At 43.4% G+C, this 21,540-nt stretch overlaps 1 protein-coding gene across 1 annotated transcript in view; it reads right to left on the reverse strand.

Moving 5' to 3' along the window:
- Positions 1-1,064: 1,064 nt before the first annotated feature.
- rnf43 (ring finger protein 43) overlaps positions 1,065-21,540 on the reverse strand; it is an 81,724-nt gene continuing 61,248 nt past the window's right edge. The window contains exons 3-9 of the mRNA XM_084565332.1: positions 7,155-7,229; positions 6,918-7,049; positions 6,545-6,646; positions 6,282-6,452; positions 6,094-6,196; positions 4,369-5,871; positions 1,065-3,947 (exon numbers count right to left, since the gene is read on the reverse strand). Of these exons, the coding sequence (XP_084421458.1) occupies positions 3,922-3,947; positions 4,369-5,871; positions 6,094-6,196; positions 6,282-6,452; positions 6,545-6,646; positions 6,918-7,049; positions 7,155-7,229 (2,112 nt within the window). The 3' untranslated portion in view covers positions 1,065-3,921. The remainder of the gene's footprint in view (positions 3,948-4,368; positions 5,872-6,093; positions 6,197-6,281; positions 6,453-6,544; positions 6,647-6,917; positions 7,050-7,154; positions 7,230-21,540) is intronic.

Raw genomic sequence — 21,540 nt, forward strand, 5'->3', positions numbered from 1 at the left:
AATGAAAAATAAATAAATAAATTAGGGAAATTAGGGAAAACCTGCAACACCACCCTAACCCTACCCATCTGGGAATTCTGATGCTCCTTATTTCCTCATTTCATACACCATCTTATCACCTTTCTAAGCTGTTTGTGTGTGTGTGTGTGTGTGTGTGTGTGTGAGTGGGTGTGTGCATGTGAATGTAGACATGTATCATATATACCATTACTGATATGGACCATATAGACCTAGTATATACAGTCAGTGATATAGACCCTTTTACCGACTTCATCACAACATTAGCTGGAGGCAAAAACCATAGTGGCTACCATTATAACAACAACAACAACAACAACAATTTCTATTGTATTGATCCCACATGGGAAATTCAGTCCTGCTATTTGACCCTTCCATTCTTTCACACAATAGTGTGTACAGTTGGAGAACAATTTTGGGGGTTAGGGCCTTGCTCAGGGCACCTCAGCTATGGAACCAGTGAGGCGAAATGGGAACCCTTCGGTACCAAGCTGAGTGACCGTACACATGCAGGTAGAGAGTTCATGTTTTCTTCCACCATTGTCAAAAACAAGCCGACAGAAGCGGCTAGCAGCCCATGTTAACTAATGTATTCCTGTGAATTGTTTTGCCTCCAACTAAGCCACACCCCCTGAAACGTCATCACGTTTACTAACGCAAAGGACTCTATTCTACTGATGTTACTATCTTCACAAGACCAATCAGCATGTCACACTAAAATAGTTTTATTGACCATTTTCATATCAGAAAGGTGTATTAAACTCACACTATACATATACACGGTTGCTCATAAAGCTAGTTAGTTATTTTCCGATATTCCTTTTTCTATTAAAAAATATTTTATTCCAACTTTATTGGCAAAAATGTATATTATTATTATGTCTATTAGTGTTACCAGCCTATCCATTACACGTTTTAAATAAATACATGTAAAATAAATACCGTGATTTAGATTATTTTACAACTCATGCAGTTAGTACTTTTTTGGCTCAGGCAGCAAATCATACACTTTTATTCTTTTCCTTTTACTACATCAACGAGTTAAAAACTGATATGTTGAATAACTGTTTTGAGAAATCCAGTTTTCATGTAGGCATATGACGGTGATCTTGACATTCTATAACGGGGCGCAGGTTTGGGTGAAATATTCCTTTAAGAATGCTGGAATTCAACGGTTCTAGACTCCTAGGATTCTGCAGTAGGGAAAAAAAAAATCAAAGAAGAGCCGATGTTTTATTTCAAAATAATTTATTTGCATATAATTGGAATGAAGACAGGTTGATACATCTGTGATGGCACTGGTCAGTTTCCATATAGAAACATTCAGTCTATACAGAACCACTCTTTCAAACCTGGGCAAAATGGATAAATATATTAGTAAATAAATATATTAGTGACGTGTCACTATATTGAAATGTTCTATTATATATAAAATACAACACTATTTCATTTCTGTTTTTGTTGTTCTTTTTGTACATAAAGTATCCAAAATATACTGACGTATCCCTTAAAGTTCTGGAGGGATTCTTTTTTTTTTTTTTTTAACTCTATTAGAAAAGGCAGTTTCAGCTCATTATTCTTGCAAAACATACAAAAACAAACACATAAACAACACAAAGAGAAGGATCTTGAACAGGATGAAATCACACCAGATATCCTGCGGCACGCTTTTTTTCCCCCCCGTGTGCTGATGGTTTCGGGCTTGCTTTGCATTAATACTATGATTTTATTTTGCCTTTCTTTCTACATAAAATCTGCTAAAGCCAAAGTGCTGCTTGTATTTCAGTCATTTACATTTTTTTTTTTGGGCAAGAAAAGGAAACCCTGATACTTTATCTGGAGCACACTGCGTTGACACATTAAAAGTGAGGTATTAGTGCGAGGGACTGCAGGGTGAAAGACTCTGCATGATTGTCCGAAACAATTGAGCCCAAAACGATTTGCACTTCAATTCTAGCACAATTCTCTCTCTTGTCAGTGAGAGCACACAGTGGGATTAGAAGAAAGGGCCGGAGCAGGAAAAAAAGGCACAACGCATACGACAAAGTTCACTGTGTTCATCATTTTACCTCTTTGGTTAGGCAGGTAAGAGCTTAGCGTGTTGGGAGGTTTCCTGATTTAGGATTTGGAGCAGTTTAAACGATTAAGGCACGTGTGAGGGTTTATAAGTGCTACTGATTTACACTGCAATACCCAGGAGGGCTTTCTCTGCTCGGCCTGCAGTCTGACTGCAAAGAAAAATCCTTTCACATTTTCACTGAACCTTTAAGAGAACACTACAACACCTATACCTAGTACACGAGAACATGAAGAATCCTGTGGTTAAGCAGAAAGTCCATCTTTAAGAGCACGATGAGGCAGAGTTAATGTGATTTTCTTGGACTACGAACACATTTTTCTGTCTGTCAGTCCACCAAAGCGGCAAGATGGGAATATTCGGTAACATCGATTGAAACACTGATTTTGCTGTTTGGAGTTTTGAGACGGCCAAACAGAAAAAAACATATTTATTAGAATGTATGAATCTTTATTTGATTTGAGGTGGATCTTCCTTCAAGTGCTGAGAGCTCCAAAGCGAAGAAACTAAGGATATTTCACTGACTGAGGAATCATTACTGTAACTAAGAGGATTCTTTTTAAAAACATTTTTCCAGTGTTTGATTTTTTTTTTTTGTTTGTTTCTGAGACATTTCTCAGTTTGAAATCCTGGGAGAAGCACACTGCGCTTTGGTGCTACACACTGAGCTGATGCTACGGTATATCTAGCATGGCTTTACTCCGTTCACACTATCACACGGTCAGGTGTGTTGTTTCTATGGCTGCCATGTAGGATATTTCTAGAGCTTTAGTTGCTGGAAGACAAGGGGACGCTGTAACCTCTTAGGAGGAAGAAACAACATCGTGATGAGATAAAGGAGCAGTGGATATGGTTGTCATCCTTCTGATGAGGCCCGTTCATTGCGCACCGATCCGGGGTTTTTAACAGCACTGAGGTCAAACATGTGAAGTAACCACTGGTAAGAGAAATGACTAAAACGAGACAATAGCTTGTAATGACAATAACATGATTCAGTCAAACCGGTTCTTGCTGAAAGGTGAAAAAAAAAAAAATATGACAACATAAAAACAAAACAGAAATGATCCTAAACACAAACAAAACAGCTGCCATTATTGAAATATTGAAAACAAGGCCCTTGCCAGGCTCAGCGACCTCAGTGAATGCTCGTTGTTTGAGGGGCTGAACCTTTCTCTCCTTTCTGGACAGGTCAGGCTGCCGGGAGGATTACTTTTAGTTTGTGGGAGCTACATGATCGTGACACAAAAAGAGAGAAATAAAAATCACTACAGCAGTACCTTTAAAAACCTCCCTGTTGTGAGGTGTGTTAAGAAATCTGAGCTGAGGTAGGCTGGAGAGAAAAGCATCTCTCAGCTGAGAGTGGACTCAGCGAAGGAAGGCGAAGATCTGAAAGTGAAGTACCTCTAAGATAAATCAAGTTATTCTGTAAGAGAGTGAGCGACGCAGAGATGGTCTCACTTCATGAGGGCTCAACACCCTAAGCAAGGATCATTCGTTAGTTGTCTCCAAGGAGCATGGGAACTTGTGAATATTCTTCCTCTAACTGACGAAGAGAAAGACGTGTACGAGCTGTTCCCCCAGAAACACTCCATCTTCACATATTCAGATCATTCGACATGTTTTGATGCCGTGAAGGGTTCAAAATGATTCTAAAATGTTAGCATATTTCACTTTCATTAATGGAGATCATTTAAACTGGAATCCTGGGGGCAGCCGGGGAATCGTCTGAACAAAGGTGGAATTACGTGGAAGACATGTGAGCCAACAAGAGGCTTGTCCATTCAGGCTCCTGTGTAGCAGTGTGATAATGGGGATGCAACAAGATCTCACACTCCAGACTCCTCTTCTGATCCTGTGGACACAAAAACCGAGAACACAAACAAACTGTTATTCTTGTCTGGCTGGATCCGGGGTTTGTCATTGTATTTTTATGTTTCCTCTTGGTAATGATCATGGATTGACCAGATTAATGGCTGATCTGAGAGCACCACAACATTTCTGAAAAGAAGTCAGGTGACCATGCTGACTATAAACAAACACACAGGTTAGTCAAATGTTCAGAAAAAAAAAAAAAGCTGGTAAATGTGAAGTTTTAACTGTTTGCCCGTGACATGGTTGCTGTAATTCTGTTCTAATCACATTACAGTCATTCTGACATATTCACAGATATTGACTTTGGTGAGTACATGTTATTCTAATCAATACAAATGATGGCCAAAGCTTTGAAAGTAAGACAGCTCATCATTTCATTAAAGATAAAAAATGACACCCACCCTGATTGTGGTGCAATGATTGGCAGCATAAACAAATGTCTGTGTTGCGGTCAGCAGCAGGCCCTTGGTGGAACCTGCAATGTGGTCTGTCCATAGAGGTCCCGGGCCCCAGGAGCTGAGGCTCTGATCTGGCCTGCTGCACCCGCTTTTGCCAAACAACATGGGCCCCGGCACAGCAAGGCCAATCCTCCATCCGCCCAGAGTCCAGAATGAGGGGCACAGGGAGCAGAGCAGGGCGCAGCTCAGGAGGAGAGCAGCAGAAGCCCGGGCCCTGACCGTAGTGGATGTGGATGCTACGGTCATCCTGCAGATCCAGGCTCTGGTGGAAACGAACCGAGGGGCCATCGAGCACACAACCTCCCACTCGCCCGAGCGGAGCGGGAGGATGTCCGTGAACCTGGTGGCAACAGTGGGGCTGAAGCTGTAAGGCGATTGGGGACACAAGGACAGGAGGTCCTGTGGGGCTGCTGGGGTCAATGTCCTGACACTCTATCCCAGGACTGGGCTGATCTGTGGGGTCTGGCTTGGGGCAGTGGCAGGGGCTATGCTTAGGAGGGGACACAGGTGAGTCTCTGTCCAGGACATGGGCAGGAGGTGCAGCTGCTGCTGAAGCAGCCCCCTGCTCCTCGTCTGAGCCTTTGCTCGGACCCTGGCTGTGATCCCCCTCCTCATAGTGGTGGTGTCTGTGGCGGTGGTAGTGGATGTGGCTGAACACAGTCTGTGGCTGCTCTTCAGGACAGCCTGGTTTGTTCACCACAGAATCCAGAGACCTGGGCCGTGCCTGGGCTCCAGCCTCCAGGCTGTTCCTGCGGGGGGCGCGCCCAGGACCTGGCCCGTAATACACAAATGGATCATAGTCACTACTCAGAGAGCTGCGGAAGGTGGACCAGCTGCCATAAACTCCCTGCAGGGACACGTCAGTACAGTTAAGAACTGAGTCACTGGAGGAGCCATGGCATGGCCCAGAGCTGGAGTCACTTGCCGGCCCGTCAGCCAAGTATCCGCTGCGTTCTGTGTGGTAGCTGCCTCCAGAGCAGCTGCCCTCGTCCTGCCGGCTGTGGGCCGCCACTCCACGGTTCTGTGGTGCGGCAGTGTGGTGCAGTCTTGAGCTGGATGCACTACGCTGAGCAGGACAGGATGAGCGATAGTTGTGGCAGGGCCGGCGGGGGGTGTAGTGATGGGTGGAGGTCCTGCAGTTACCTCCAATCCTGTGAGGCCTTCCAGGAACATCTGCTGGAGGGTGGTACCCACAACCTGAGCCGAGCTGCCTGGTGCTGAGGAAACGCAGTGTTTGAGTGTCCATGGGAGAAGAGCCACTGTAGTGGCCCAGATTTGGATAGGGTCCAGAGGGCCCTCGAGGATAGTGGGGCCTCATAGAGAAGGGGATAGCATGCTGGGGAAAGGGGTGGTTGTGTGGGCTGCTGTAAGACTGAGGGTGTAGGAAGCCTTGGCTTTGCTCTGGACTCTGCTGGAGCCTGTTTCTCTGGGGCTGCCGCTCTGTTCCTGTAGAACACAAAGAAAGAATAGCAGCAACCTCTTTAATGAGCACTTATGAAATAAGAAAAAAATGAGAGATATCCAAAGAATGTAAAATTGTAAACATATTAAAATGTATATTTTCAACTTCCAACAGATCCAAGTTTCCTGAGTTGCTAAGAACTAAACTTCAGAGTAATCTGAGTATTCTGATGTAGCAACATTCCTGGAACAAGACCTGGTCCTCACCCATGATGTTGTGCATGCAGAGGGGACAGGTGCGGTGCTGCAGCAGCCAGGGGTCGACACAGTCTTTATGGAACTCGTGAGCACAGGAGATGATCCTCAGATGCTGGGATACAAAATGTGCAGAGGCAGATTTGAGGATAAATAACGCAGTACAGATGCAACACGTTGCCTGCTCTGCCTCCACTTACCTGCCCATCCTGGAACTCCTCCAGGCAGATAGCACACACGGGGCTCGAGTTGGAGCTGCTGGCCGAACCCCAGGCCGCACGATGGCGCTGTGATCCTGAGCAGCCCTGGGAGCTGTAGGTTTTAGTCTCCAGTCGACTTATGGCCCGCATGGTCTGTTGATGGACAGAGTCCTGTATGCACGAGATGGGGAGAGTTAAAAAACTGTTTCAAGATCTGCTGTGAGTCTAAACACCTGCTCTTGCCTACTGTTTTTTTCACTCACCCAGGTCCGGTTGGACTTGCACTTGTAGCGGAAAGCAAAGATTAGGACTATGGTGAGAATAGCCAGGACGATGGTGAGCAGGATGCCCACATCATAATGTTGCTGAAAGGACAATGGAAACAGAGAAACATTCATACTTTTGTTTTGTTGTTTTAAATGCATCTCACAGAATGTAAAAATGTGTCTTTCAGATTCTAAGTTCTAAATGTGTTAAATATCCTTTACGGGAACAACACTTTCAAGAGAAGGAACCTGTTCACTATTGGTGCCAGTGGATTTATACCAAAACCATGTTAAATAGGCCTCTCAGCTAACGTGAAAAAGTTGGAGATGTGTGATGATCCCTAGTGGGCATGCATGCTTCAGTGCTTACCCATTTAGGCTCCATCTTGATCTCAATCACGACTTTGGCCTCCTCGTTCTTGTTGACCAAACCCATGAGCTTCTCGGCATCCTCAGCCTCCACCAGCACGACTGGGTGGAGAAGGGAGTCTGTTTCTCTCAGCTTTAAGTGTAAACCGATGCAGGAGGAGAAGGACACAACCCTGTGAGCGTTTCTGCATGCTTACACAATATGAATATGGCCGCAGCTGTGTTCCTGCACACTCACCTCAGCAGCAGCATTGGCATCATCACTGACATCAAAGATAACAGCCTGAGCTCCTTTATCCAGCGCCATGCGAGCCTGAAGGAAACAGCACAGGACAGACTAGGGTTAAAACACAATTCTTCAATCATGGATTCTGAATATTGTTCAATAAGTGCATGCTCCGTAGGATAAATTGTCTCTGAAGCCATAGCCAACATCACTCCTCTCAGTCGATGGAGCTGCTGGCCGAACCCCAGGCTGCACGATCAGTCCCTCTCAGTTATACAGTGGACTCTTCATGAAAGTGTCCTACACCGTCACTAGGTGGCAGTCATGTCATGAGCCTCAGGCATCGCCAGGTAGAACCGAGTAGAGTTTTCCACCTGACTCTGGGAGCCAGACACAGACTAGGAGTCAGAGGTAAAACCACCACACAATCTGCCGCCTGATCTAAACCTTCTTCCATTTCTTCTAAAGAATGTATCTGAATGAATCAGTGGAGGATTACTTGTGGAGATTCTAAATTGAGTGGAAACAAAAAGGGGAAATCCAAGATGAAAGAAAATAGGTGCGCTATCAGCAAAACATGCAAATAAGGAGCATTTTAAATTCAAACTAGGCTCTCAAAATCTGCTGTGGCTCTCTGCTCCACTTGCTTGACTGTTGTTTTAAAGCTGAAAGAATATTTAAGAATAGAAATATATTCTGAACAAGCAAGTCAACAAGCAGTTGACTTGTTAAGCTAAAAATAACCGCCTTTGGTGGCCTAAAACAATGCAATGGCAGCGTTGTGCATGAACACCAATGAAAAAGAAAAAGAGCTGAGTAGACGCAGAGTTGACAGATAATTCTCTGTGGCTGCTAAAGATTCGAGTTGTAGGTCTCTCTCTGTGATATTTTAAGTTATCATTTGGAACTATGCAAAATGAACAGAATCATTAATTCTAATTCTAATCAATAAACAGCAATTAGTGGACTAGCTCGACAATGTCAGCAACAGAGCAATGACGAGCAAAACTTTTCTAACAACCTACGAAAAATAGCTCAACATTTTACTGCTGAAAGCTGAAAACTGCACTTTTCACCAGTTATAAATGCTGTGGATGTATCATTCAGTTTTCCTGTGTCTTCTGACCACAGTCAGGGTACAGGCTGGACGGGTCTATCACAGGGCTACCGCAAGCATTCACGCCTACAGCCAATTTAGAATTAGGACTGAGGAAGGAAGACAAACCAAGAGAAATATCAGATTGTATTTTTCTGACATGCACTGCAATTTGATTTGTAATTTAAAAAGTCAAGCTTCACATCAACTATGTAAGAGCGACATAAAACATGTGACTGACCACCACCACATGAAATACCATCAAAATATGAACTGTATTCACTTGCTCTGTTCTTATGCAAGGATGAAAACGTATATACGTTTTCAACCTCAACCGGTTAAATAGAGAGTTTAAAAAACCCTGGTTCAGACAAGCTGCACAACATACACTTTAATTCAAATTCAGCCCTAGTTGCTGGTATATTTAAGAGGATGTGTGCCCCCCTTAATCTGTATAGTCTCTGGGTGTTGTTAATGTCATCAGCAACCTCTGCAAAAGCCCAAACATGTTGTCGGCAGCATCACTGGAACACACAAGGAAACCAACAGCAGCCGTTTCATCTACGCCTCATCACAGGCTCTCAAACGCCTGGCATCTGCCAACACTTAATAAGGATGAGACACACGTTCAGACGCCTAATGGCCCGGGTCAAACACGACACTAAACACTGATTCCTCTCCTACTGCGCAGGGCAGGAAGAAGCACATGCACTCACACACAAGACATTTACAAAAGAAGTCCAGGTAGGAGCAGCACTTAGTTCGTCCATTAATCAAGTTAATGAGAACCTCCTTTTAAGAGAAAGTCAGCTTTTGATAAGGAAGAAACAGACATTTCATTTGTATACACAGAATGTCAGAAGATTCCACTCCTGCATTTATGTCCTCGTGAGTTTACACATTGAAGTGTAACACTGTCCCGCAGAACCGCTGGTGGCATTCAAAGGCCAAAGCACTGATATGGCATTAAACAACAGAAAGAGGTCAAGTGGCTTGGAGCTCTGGTGCAACAGCCTTTCCTCTGTTTCATCAGAACAGCAATTAGAGTGCATGCATGGGCCTAAATGGGGTGCGGCCACGCAGCAGAAAAAAAAAAAAAAAGCTGGAGGTTTGACATGTGGGAATTTGCTTTACCTGGGGTTCAAAAGTTCCCAAAGCAGCACTCAAGCCTGTACATCCTCTAATCGTGGTAAGAACTACAGGCACGGCTGCTCTTGTGGTCCAACACACACACTCAGAGGCCGGTTTAAGAATATATCATAATATAATTCTCAAATGACTGCTGCTGTGGTCTTATTATATCTCAGTATTAGTAGTAGTGGTAACAGTGTGGTCAGCAAATCATGCGTCTGTACGGAGCCACACATCCGGAAGCGGCCTTAGAGATCTCATTACCCGATTAATAGGAGATATATTTACCCTTTAATGGTGCAATGAAAATGCAGGTATGACGCTAACAAGCCAGTTGAAAGGACTAGCAGCACAAGCGTTTCAACATCTCTGCGTTTGTGACGGTTGGAGCCGAAACAGACACGGCTACAGTTAGGTAAACACCCATCCTCGGTGAGGTGCAACTTGACACATGTGATTACACACTATTTGGCATGTGAGCAGAAACAACTGCAACGTCGGAAATGACTGTGGTTTACAGAGTTATACAGCAAAGACGTCATCAGCGAAAAACTAACAAACAACGCTCCGACCACAACAGTCTGCTTCTACTTTTAACTCGGATGGGTTTTGGATGGAGGGTGTGGACGAAGTGGGCGAAGCTTTGTGAAAAAAGAAAGGGAGCGTGGAGGAGCGGCCGCAGGTGGGGAAGAGTTTTCTGCAAAACACACCTGAGGGCACGGAGCCAGAGAGAGGCACCGGGAGGTCACGCAGGCAGGGAAGGGAATATGGGTTCAACACAGGCAACCCATATGTCACAATATTATCAGGGGGCTTTGTGACATATATTCAGGTTTAAAAATGGCTTGACCATGATGAGGCAACAACTAATAGCAGGACAGGGAAGAAGCCAAAAACACAAATCAAACATGATTAATACTGTCATACAGTACAGAAATCAAAGTGGGTGCAGGAAATCATCCTTGCAGTTTATTTATTTGTTATTCCAGAGACTTTCTTCATGTATTTTTATTATTTTTTTTCATTCATATTTGTTCAATAGGTTATATAAAATGATGCAAATAATTTTAAATAATGTGCATCAACTATTAGAATGAATTAAAAACACAATAGGTGTCTGTTGAATCCTGCTGAACTAAACTCTAACCGCTGATGCAAGAGCGTGTAATAAGACTATTCTGTAACTATTTTGAGAGCTCATATACTGGAAGATGCTTTAACCATGTAAACATACACACACACACGGGTAGGAGAGATGAGCCGAGATGAGACGATGACTCACCCAAACAAACCAGTCAGAAATCTATGTATGCTTCGCCTTACTACAAGCGGCACGTAACTAACTACAGTATTAACCACAGCTCATCTTGCGTAAACATCAGCTGGAGCCAGTGATCTGCCGTCTCCAGCGGTGGGTGGCCTGCTCAGGGCCAGCCAGCGCTGTTTGTTTACATCCATGGCGAAGTGCGGTCTGCGAGCCAGTCTGGCATCACAGCGTGTCCTCGGCGGAGCAGAAACAAACTACGCTGTCTGATGTCTTTATTTTACATAAGGGATGGACTGAGGATTTTTTTCCATCGCCTGACTAGATCCAAGCGCCTGTTAATGTCTCAGTGTTTGTCATTGGTTTAATGTGGTGCCGATGGCGCGGCCATGAAAGTTGTATCCAGCCGACAAACTCCCTTCATCTGTTGCCATGTTCCAACGTAACGGACAGAAAACAGAGAAGGCAATAATGAGAGTATTACACACACACAGACACATTCGGCCTCACCACGGAGAAACGTGCTTATTTGAACATCTATGATTACAGAACTGTACGACCCAGTAGCTTCATAGCCTTTGACTCTTGACAGCAGCTTTTATTGAAGTCAGCAGAAAATCTACTATTTATGTTCATACTGAGTCATCATACGTTTTCATATAACAAGATAAAACAAATCACTTGGTCCAGATGTGCAGTTTCTCTTGTTCCAGGATTTTCTAGACGCCCGTTTCAAAGCAAATAAAATAAATTCACTGTATTTGTTTATTTTAAAAAAAGAAGATATTCAGACTCAAATCTAGGTTATTATACGGTATATATTAGGGTGGCTGCGGCTCAGGTGGTAGAGAGGGTTGTCGGTTTGATCTACGGCCTCTCCACAAGCCAAAGTGTCCTTGAGCAAGACAAGGAACCCAAAGTTGCTCTCGATGGCACGCAAGCTCTTTGCATGGCAACACCAAACAGTAGAATTAAACTTTTCTCTATACTGCTCATTTCTGTGCTCTGTGTTCAGTTGTTAAGATGATTAATTATTTGATTATACTATGGCAGATATGTTTAACTGACATCTGTTTACCTACATTTGACTTGATGGTAATTGTGAAACCCAGAAGGCCCATTTTCCCAGCAGGACTACTGACTGATACTATGATACTGCTCAGTATGTGTGGGAATAAGAAGTGAGAGTGAAAGAGGTAAAGAAAAAAAAAGAAAGACAGGGAGAGGAGGGAGGCGAGCACGCTGTGGCATTAAAGTGTCTAATGACAGAGTACAGAGCTCCGGGCCTACAGGTCTGAGGCAGACTCTCTGCTCTGTCATTTTTCCTGACTGGCCCGGCACACTGGAACCATTACTGAGGCACTGGGACACGCCGCATGGCTAAATGAGGAGCAGACGGGGCGGGGGCTGGTGATGATAGAGGGGGCAAAGTGGCGTGGAAAACAGGTGCAGTCTGTGTTGGTATTATAACTCTGTGTTTAACCCAGAATCCGACTTAATGTAAAGTATTACTAAAAATCTCAGGTCTACAGGATTGGTGCATCTCGGCTTTAACAAACGAAACCCAATCAGTGATGTCCAGGGCGATCAGCTGACTGGTCAGTTTACCGGTCAATGTATGTGGCCAAAACACTGACAGTAAACATTGGCACTGAAAACAAAAACTTGAATTGAAAAAACCTACTGGCATTGAGACGCTGGTAGGAAATAAAGTTGTAATGGTACTCAAGTGAGTAATGGAATTAAAAATAAAATAATGGAAAATCAATCTTACAACTTTTACTGTTCCTGCATTTGCATTTGTTTTTCACATAAAAAAAAAAAATCATCATCATTTTCAACATGTCTTTCAGTAACATTTTATTTTACGATGCCTGTGTTTTTGCGATGTTTCAGTCTAGAGGAGGGGCTTAAGGGGCGGGGCATGTACAGACTAATATGCGCGTCATTTCCATACCACGTCATAGCCAAGCTAGCGTCAACCTCTGAGTCTGAAATGCGGAGGCAATTCATGAATTTTTAAAAATACAAACATATAAATTTTATAAATTGGTACTCATGCAACGGTACTCATCTGGGTACCAGTACATTTTTTTTTTCAATACAAATGTCTCAAGTTTTCTCTTTCAATGTCAATTTTAATTTTCAGAGTCAACATTTACTGTCAGTGCTCCAGCTCCATATTAAGTGATGAGAGAGAGAGCACGAACGTCAGAATCATCAACTGTGTGCAGAGGTCTTTCTTGTGTATGTGTATTGTTGAATACAATATAATGAAATCCAAATCGTGCGTTTGAGACTCTGATACTCTAATAGGAGTTAGTCTGGCTACTCCAAGCAATGTTACCTGAGAACAATTAGACACGATTAGCGGAAGTGTCGGTGTAATACTGGTCACAATAACTTGATCTGACTGAGCAATAAACGTTTAACTAATCTTTGAGTAGAAAGAGAGCGTCAGCAGTATGTCTCAAGAGTAGCTAGAACATGAGTGAAACCTGTCAGCGCTCCTCCTTTCAACCTGTTAGTTGTGTAAAGTTAATTTAAGCTCAAGGACGAAAAAAATAAACCAGTCGAGTGTTTTGAAGGGTGCACTGGTTCCAGTGTGCCGGGCCATTCATAACTTTGAGTTTATGTGGAAACAGCGTCAACAGGATGATCACTTTGAGGGATGTAGTTTGTGGTGCCTGTTTCTGTTATTTGGCCTAACATGGGCTTGTCGGTACCACACCATACAGTTCAATGGTACAACAACAATGGTACTTGCAAATTAAGATCCCACAACAATGTTCCCATTCTTTTATTTCGTAGAATTCAGACAAATGCACAGTTCACTTGGTAAAATCACACTGAACCAAACTGGATAAAAGATTGGCTCGTACATAATTTCACCAGTGACTATATTCTTTGGACATTTCTCATTAAATACATCTTAAATACCCAGAACTACACCGCATTTGCTCTAAATGTTGTTTACCTAGCTTTGAAGCTGTCTATTTAAGTCTAATTGTGTTTGAATAATTGTTATGTGTGTGTGTGTGTGTGTGCTGGCTGGGTGATTGCTGGGTGCTCGCTACTGGTTGAGCGGCAGCTGAGTTGGTTAGAGGAGGGAAGGGTGTGGCACCGCTGGGTATCCATTACTCACAGGCGTACTTTGATGTGGGGTCGCTGGAGGGGGGGCGCGTACTGTATGGGGGGGGGGCAAGCATGTCGGGGCAGGTGAGCAGATTCTACGCTCTCAGGAAAAGTATTGAGCCCGAGGGGGTGGGCCTGAATCACACACTCCTCCTTCTTCTAGCTCCCATTATCCTGGCACACACACACACAAACACCAAATCCAGAACCTGGGCCTGGCCACCTTTCTCATGCGGAGGACAGAGACGCACTGGAAAAAGTTATGAACCTGATCTGCCTGTCTGGAGGTAAGAGAGGTCATTTAGAGAACTCACAGATCCTCTCTCTTCCCCTCCCTTGTCTCTCGCCCCCTCTTGTTAGCAGGCGCTGGCTTCGCCGTGACACACATTTGAAATGCAAAGCACAAGGTGACAGAGAAAGACCGCTGTCATCTGATACACTATCGCTTGCCGAACACACAGTCGGAACATCAAAGGGCCGAGCAGCGAGCGGCCCCGCACCCCGAGGGGAGGAGGGGGGCAGATGAGACTGATGAGGCTGCCGGTGACAGCAGTGATGATGGAGCCGCGAGGCCTGAGCTCACCACACACACTCCACCATGTGACCTTACACATCACTCTTTAAACCCAGCGATCACGGTGGCTGGGCACTGAGAGTGTTAACAGAGGGTTTACAGCCAGTAAATGTGTCAAGAAGAAGAACAGCAGCCACTGTGAGCCGTGCTGCTCCTCAAAGGAATAGTCCAACACTGATGGCACGCTCACATCGTTATGATAAATATGAGGCCAGAGCCAGGAGAGGATTGGCTTAGCTTAGCTTAGCATAGCGAAGGCAGCGTAGATCTGTCAAAAAGTAAAGGAAAAACATCTTGATAAGTATCACCAATCAACACAATCCTTCTCACTTCTTCCACACAAAAAAAACAAAGAAAAGAAGGACAAATTAGACCACTAATAAACCTTTACAGCAGCTTTGGTTTGGTTTGCTGGCTGTCTACTAGTTGCAGCTTCACATTTAAAGAACAAAAGTATTGCTCTTCTCTTCTAACATGATCCCAATATACTAAAACTATTTACTAGATGAATTATTTTTAACCAAGCTGGACAAGACAACCTGACCAACCAGTGCTAGCATCCTTAAAACTGACACTTTACTTCCACACATATGTACTGCCATAGACTGTATAATAAAAGAGTGTACTACTTACGTAAACATATATACTTAGAATATGCTGAATCAGAAAAGAGATAATGAAAGACAGGACACATGTACAGTAATGTGCATTAATGCCCTGTGTCTTTTATAATACTACCACAGGGGGGCGGCAATGATGGAAATTTTCTTCACATTTTCAACATTAAACCTTATTTACATAATTAACATTTTGAGGTAATCATAGACACATTTAGTTAAATAAAAACGTGACGCAGGATTTGCCATATTACACACGTGTGGTAAATATGTATAATATAATGCATAATGTGCAAATACAACTTTCTGCATACTTTTGCCCTCATAACATACACAATAACACTGCAGCTCTGTCTGATTTTGATGCTCTAAGAGGCATAACAAGCTGATGAACATCTCTGTGCACATTAATGTGTGTATATTTAAACCTGCATCTTGATTTAATATAAGCACAAACCTGGTAACTATAAACCACTCTCTAAAAGGATGCTGGTGCATCACCAACACCGACTGCTGCTCCCCTGAACAACAACTGTAATTAACTAAAGCTGTGTAAGCATACAAAAAAAGGTTGTGAAATTAATCACAGCTGTAACTATCATAATATACAGCAGCACTTGGCTGTAATAAGTATAATTAAGAAAACCACCTGGGATAGATGGCAGGGGGAGAGCGACGCAAAGAGGGAGAGGTAGAGGCCTGGATGTGCAGACTCTTCTGATCTAGCGGGGAGTGCAAACATACCGAACCCCACCTCTGAAGCTTTCTTCTTACTTCTCTCCAAATATCTAGAGAGCCTTTTTAAAACCTCAGCTGTGAAAGTTGCCACATGAGAAGCCACAGAGGAGCGACCATCTCTTTATTGTTTGTATTGCACTCAATCAAGAGATTCATTGAGGGCTAATCCTCCTTTGAGTGGAAAGAGACACCCTTTTTTCTCTGTCTTGGTATCGGTATGTTGATACATTCCTATAATACTGATGGGGCATTACTGGAGGTAGTTGAGAAAGAGTCCAGTATAATTTTTTTTTTTTCGTGGATTGCTTTCACTGATGGGCGGCAACACAGAGACTCAGGGGAAGCCAATTAGAGGGTCTTTCCCGGCCTTTTAAGAGGCAGATAATGTTCTTGTTTTCATAAAGCATCCTGTTATTTAATCAGGCCTGTAAGTGAGATCCTGACACCCCTCCTACAGAGTAGAGCAGCCTCCCTCCTCTCCCTCCCTCCCATCATTCCTGCCCTGAGCCCTCCATCTCATTCAACAGCTCTTGTAAGCCTCCAGGAATTCATTCTTGGAACAGGCCGTGCAGTAAGCCGTGTCTTTCTGCAGAGCAAACACACGTACACACATACACAACCAGCACAGTGACAACTGAACACACATGTCGTGTGTAAATGAAGTTAACCTAGATACTAATTAAGTTAAACAAAAATGCAGCCATTCGTTTGCTTTGAAACTGACAGAATCTGGTACATTATGTGCACTCTGTGGCATCGAGCTATTAAATCAATGCAAATCACATTTCAGTTAAGTCAATGGGGTGTTTGTTTATGAAAATAAAGCCTATCACATCTTTGGCGTTTACGGCGGTTATGTAAAAGGGTTTGGTGATTTTACAAGTGCCAGTTCACACCCCAACGTTTCTAAATCCAATATGTTTTCCTCTGGTTAGCTCAAATAACAAACAAGTGACAAGGACAGAGCATGTAAATCATCTCGAAGCCTTTGTTTAAAAGTAGCTGTATACTGTACCAGTGTAGCTATATTACTGTATTATTATCACTGATGCATTAACATGGAAGTACAACTTTAATGTAGTTGCAGGATGAGATGGAGCTTTATGTACTGTTTGATCTACTTTTATGTACAATAATAATGTGTATTATTCAAAATAGATTATAATAGTGCAAATACAAGTTAATATAAGTGCTTTTAGTCTGAAGACTTTGATAAATACGACTTTGAAGGAATCCAATAAAAAGGTTTTTGCAAGATATTAAGAAGTTGCAGTGACGTTGACCTTTGACCTTTTGGAAATAAAATATAATGACTTCCACACTGTATCATATTAGACCATTTTGTCATGAGTACCATATAAATCCTTGGGGTTTTTTACAAAAGTGGATATTTCCTGCAAGTTTAGTGTTCACGAGTTGTGACGTGCTGATGTACGGTAACTCAGTTCTCGAGGTTTTATTTTTGAATTTGTAGTATGTCAGAGGAAAATGTTGATGCTCCCTACGCACTCATCCTTTCCTCATATCTTTTCCTACATTAAATTAACCCCTTGTCAGCTTGCTAAATTGTCTAGATACCAACAGCATTCTCCCGTGACTCACAGCTGATGTTGCCACTTAAATGTTGAGCATGTTGCGTACACGACTCCCCGCGTTGTTACCAAGATCTCACAAGTTCCATCTGAAGGCAGCATTAGGCATGGGGGTGCTTTAAGAGAGATGCTAACGTGAGCTAACATGCTCACAGGGATAGTTCTGCAGGAATAAACTGGACTTAATCATAACACAAGTCAAATAAAAATGTTTAACAAATTTCACAGCAATCAATATACAGTAAAAGACATTTCACTGAAAACTACCAGTGTCAATATCATGGTGGTGCTAGTAAAAAGCCAAGGGATTAACAAAGGCCAATAGGACCCATCAAAGAGGAAGGCCTCTACTAACTTTTCATGGCGGTCTAATATTGCTGCGATATTTCAGTCTGGGAGAAAGTGGCAGATCTATAGCTACAATGCTAGCACGGCTAGTGGCAAGGAAAAAAGCAAATAGACTGGTTAGTAGGGCTGCAGCTATCGATTCTTTTTGTAATCGATTAATCTAGCACTTTATCGATCGATTAATCGATTAATCGGATATTTTTTTTACGTTTTTAAACAACCAAAACAAATGATGCATAACGAAAATTATGTGGCTGTAAAATGATCAAGCATTTGCCTTTTATTTCTCAAAAAAACAGAGAACTCCAACTCCAACATTTGGCTCCAAAACTAAGCCCATGTATTGCAATTTACCCATTAAAAGTGCCAGTGCCAACAATTACATAACAATACAGTTAAGCGTAGCCTATTTGCTATGGCAACCTGTGTGTTTGTTTGTGAACGCGTGCTGTGCGTGAGGAAGAGTGAGAGAGATGAGGGTGCAGAGAATTTAGTAACGTCAATGATTCTGATAAGCTCAGGCCGGTCACGTTCGCCTCGCGGCCGCTCAATTTGTGATCCGCTGCGCTTCGGCCAGCCCGGTCGTCCCGACTGCCACTCCGCCCCTGAAGCTAAACATCATATCTAGTCAAACCGCATCATGACATCGCTACATACAGTATGCGATTAAAATCAGCGAACATTAATGTATAGGTTTAGGTTACGTTACCTTGTTTCAGCGACGCTTGGTGAAACAGCATGTGGATGTTTTCTGTTTAGATGCTGGATCATTTGAGCTTGTACTGCTGTGGTACGCCAGGTCTACTTTGCAGTATATACACTGCACTTTGTTCTCTTCCTTTTTTAGAATGTAATGATCCCAAACTTTAGACATTTTTTGCCGTTTATGGGCATCTTTACTCTCCGCCATCGCGCCAACTAAATTCAAAATGTATCACGCGCTAGTGGTGTGCTTGCAAAACAACGGTCCGTGTGGAACAATCAGATCCCTGCGCGTATAGTGCGCGTCATAGGAATTTAACGAGGCTTCGAGGCAGAGTTTTTGCCTCGAGCAATTTTTGTAATCGAGTTAATCGAGTAACTCGACGAATCGTTTCAGCCCTACTGGTTAGTATACAGAAGGCCCAGAAAAACTATGACATACTGTGTTGGTCACAGGTTGTAATACAATTTAAAGTTCACTCATTCAAACAGAGGTTAGTATGTGTGTCAATACGGCTTCCATGTGCAGCTTAGGCTCAGACATCAAGAACTCCAAGTGACCTCTGAAACACCGTCTTACGACATGTGTGTCAACAACTCTCCAAATATCAATTTAACCATGCTCAATAGCTACAAGGCATCTAATCCATGCAAACCTGAGTCTAAATGGTCTCATTGTATCCTAGTGAATTACATAGTGTAGAGCCTCACTGTCTACCCTGTGAATCTGTTTTGTCAAACCCCTGTTAAAAGCCAGTGAGGGGGGGTGGGCACTTGGCACAAGCCTACCTGAGTCAGAGTTAAACAGGTTCACACTGGAGAGGAGAAACAAGAACTCGCTCCCTTCGCCTCGAGGGTTGGACTCACAAGACCTGTTTGCTGGTTTGCGCTAAACTCTGGGAGATGCTTAGTGCTCGCTTGGTTGCCTGGGGAAGTAGTTATCGGTAACACAAACCTGTCTACTTTCCACTTCACTTTCAGCAGCAGCGTGCCCTTGCCCATGCCTGAGGCGAGCCAGAAAATGATGAGATGAAGAGAAAGAACGAGAAGAGCACGACAGACAGAGAGTGAGACAGTGAAAAGTGAAGGGACAGAGGGAGATGTCTATTTTTTATGGGAATGTTTCACTTAATCTCATAAAGGCAGCATGAAAACCTCCATCTGTTTGCCGAGCAGTTCAAAAGAAACTCCACATGCCTCCGCTTGCTGCTATATAAAAACAACATTCTAATGCAGATCTTAAAGAGGGCCAGCGGCTCAGCCTGCACAATGAGAACTGAGACGTGCCAGACGAACTGATGGAGGACGGGAGAGTGGAAAGAGAATTAGGTAGGCAAACAGAAGGGAATGTGAGCAGCAGAGGAGGACTGGTGACAACAAAAAGGGAGGCAAAAGACATGAAAGAGTCAAATCAAAGCAACACATTTTCCTGTCAACAGTCCTGTTTCTGACCTGGTAGACCTGACCTTGAAGCAGCCAGACAGACGGGACCAGCGTGGGTCGCCCTCTGGCCTCACCTGCCACTCCTCTAAACCAACCCATTCACCTCTCTAACTCTCTCTTCTTTCCTTCTCTTCTCCCTCTTCATGTTTCACCATGAGACTCACCATTCGCCTTTGTCATTAATAGAGGAATGTCCTGGCGAGAGAATGGCACCTTTTGGTTTGTTGTGGCTCCCGAGCAGGGATTTAAGGGAAGCACCTTTAGACTCATGGTCTTTGAAGATAAACCCGGGCTTTCCCCCTTTCACTAAAACCTTCTACAACAGGCACAAAGATCATCAGTCTCATTGCAGAGGAAGCGAACAAAAACGCCACTGATAAGTCATAAAGTGGAACTAAATGATTTCTCTGATCCATGAGGCTTTGCAGTTGGGATATCCTGCACTCTGGTGCCTCTGCACACCTCCAGGCCTCCTCTCCTTGTAGCCGGGGCAAGACCAGGCCCGATCCTATCTGCAAAGTTATTTTGACGAGCCACCCCTCTAAAAAACTCCAGGGTTCAAACTGCTGGAAGATCAAAAGACTAATATTGCAGTAATAATAAGTTACTGCCCTATGAACGCCTCATTCATCAGGGAGAGGCAGTGATATTGTACAGTTGTAACTGCAGGGCCATTAAGCACTCATCATATGATTGTGTTTGCAATCTCTGTGTCGAAAAACATCTTCAGCTCTGCAGGCAGGGTGAGAACGAGGGATGAACTCTTACTAGTAATGCCAAAAATCTGAACTGATAAGGAAGTGCACAGACATACTTTCTCTTAGCGAATGTCACACAGCATCACCCTCCTTCCTTCTGTCCTAGCAGCCAGCTTAAGGTATTTCCCAACCGGTGGGGATGGAGGCATTTTAATAACAGAAATTTGGCAGAGAAAGGTATCATCTGGGCTCTGTCTTTCTTTATGAGCATGACAAGGCATCCTATTTTTAGCGCAGCATTTTTCTCAGCTCATGCGAGCCGATCGCTGACAACGGTGTGATGAAACCCTGACCCTCGTATGCTCCCTTTGAAGTGACAAGAGAGAGATGTGCCGCCCTAATGCTGTATGAGCGCCTTGAGACGCAAACACTTTTCATTCTTGAACACCGGGAGCAGCTCTGCAAGAGTTTGCCCTCAGGCTGCACATAAACAGGCTAGCGTGCATAGAGGCGCTCATATGGGCAAAGCCTCAATGCGAACGAACCCCGTTTAAATATGTGTGTGCACAATCACGAATGCAAAAACATTCTCACAGGAACCACATTAGCTTCATTAGTAGAACAAGTGTGTCCAACAGCTGAGATAACGTCATGTGTAAATTAGCTCATTTCAAGGGGCATCTGCGTGAGAGAACACTGTTACACATTTTAAGCTGCTTCAACATAAACATGTTTTCCCATTGCTTTAACAAAGAGAGTTAACGGAATTTATAATAATAAGATCATTCAACAATCACATACAAGAGACAGGTGCATACAAGAGCCTTAAACACAATGGGAAGTCAGTGTGGTCTGGCCCCTTTTAACACACTGCCAGCATGTGGAGCTGCAGCTCATGGAGACAGTTAAGAATGGGATTAATAGCATGCCATAATTCATTTTATATTTGAGTTTTCCTTCTTCACAACTGCAGCTTTATTTTTTGTCAGTATATCAGTTCTGGTTTGAAAATCAGCAATCAGCAGACAGCCTTGAAAAAGAAGCCGTAGTCATTTGCTCT

Source organism: Chelon labrosus (genome assembly GCF_963514085.1).
Source record: "Chelon labrosus genome assembly, chromosome: 17".
Classification (NCBI taxonomy): domain Eukaryota; kingdom Metazoa; phylum Chordata; class Actinopteri; order Mugiliformes; family Mugilidae; genus Chelon; species Chelon labrosus.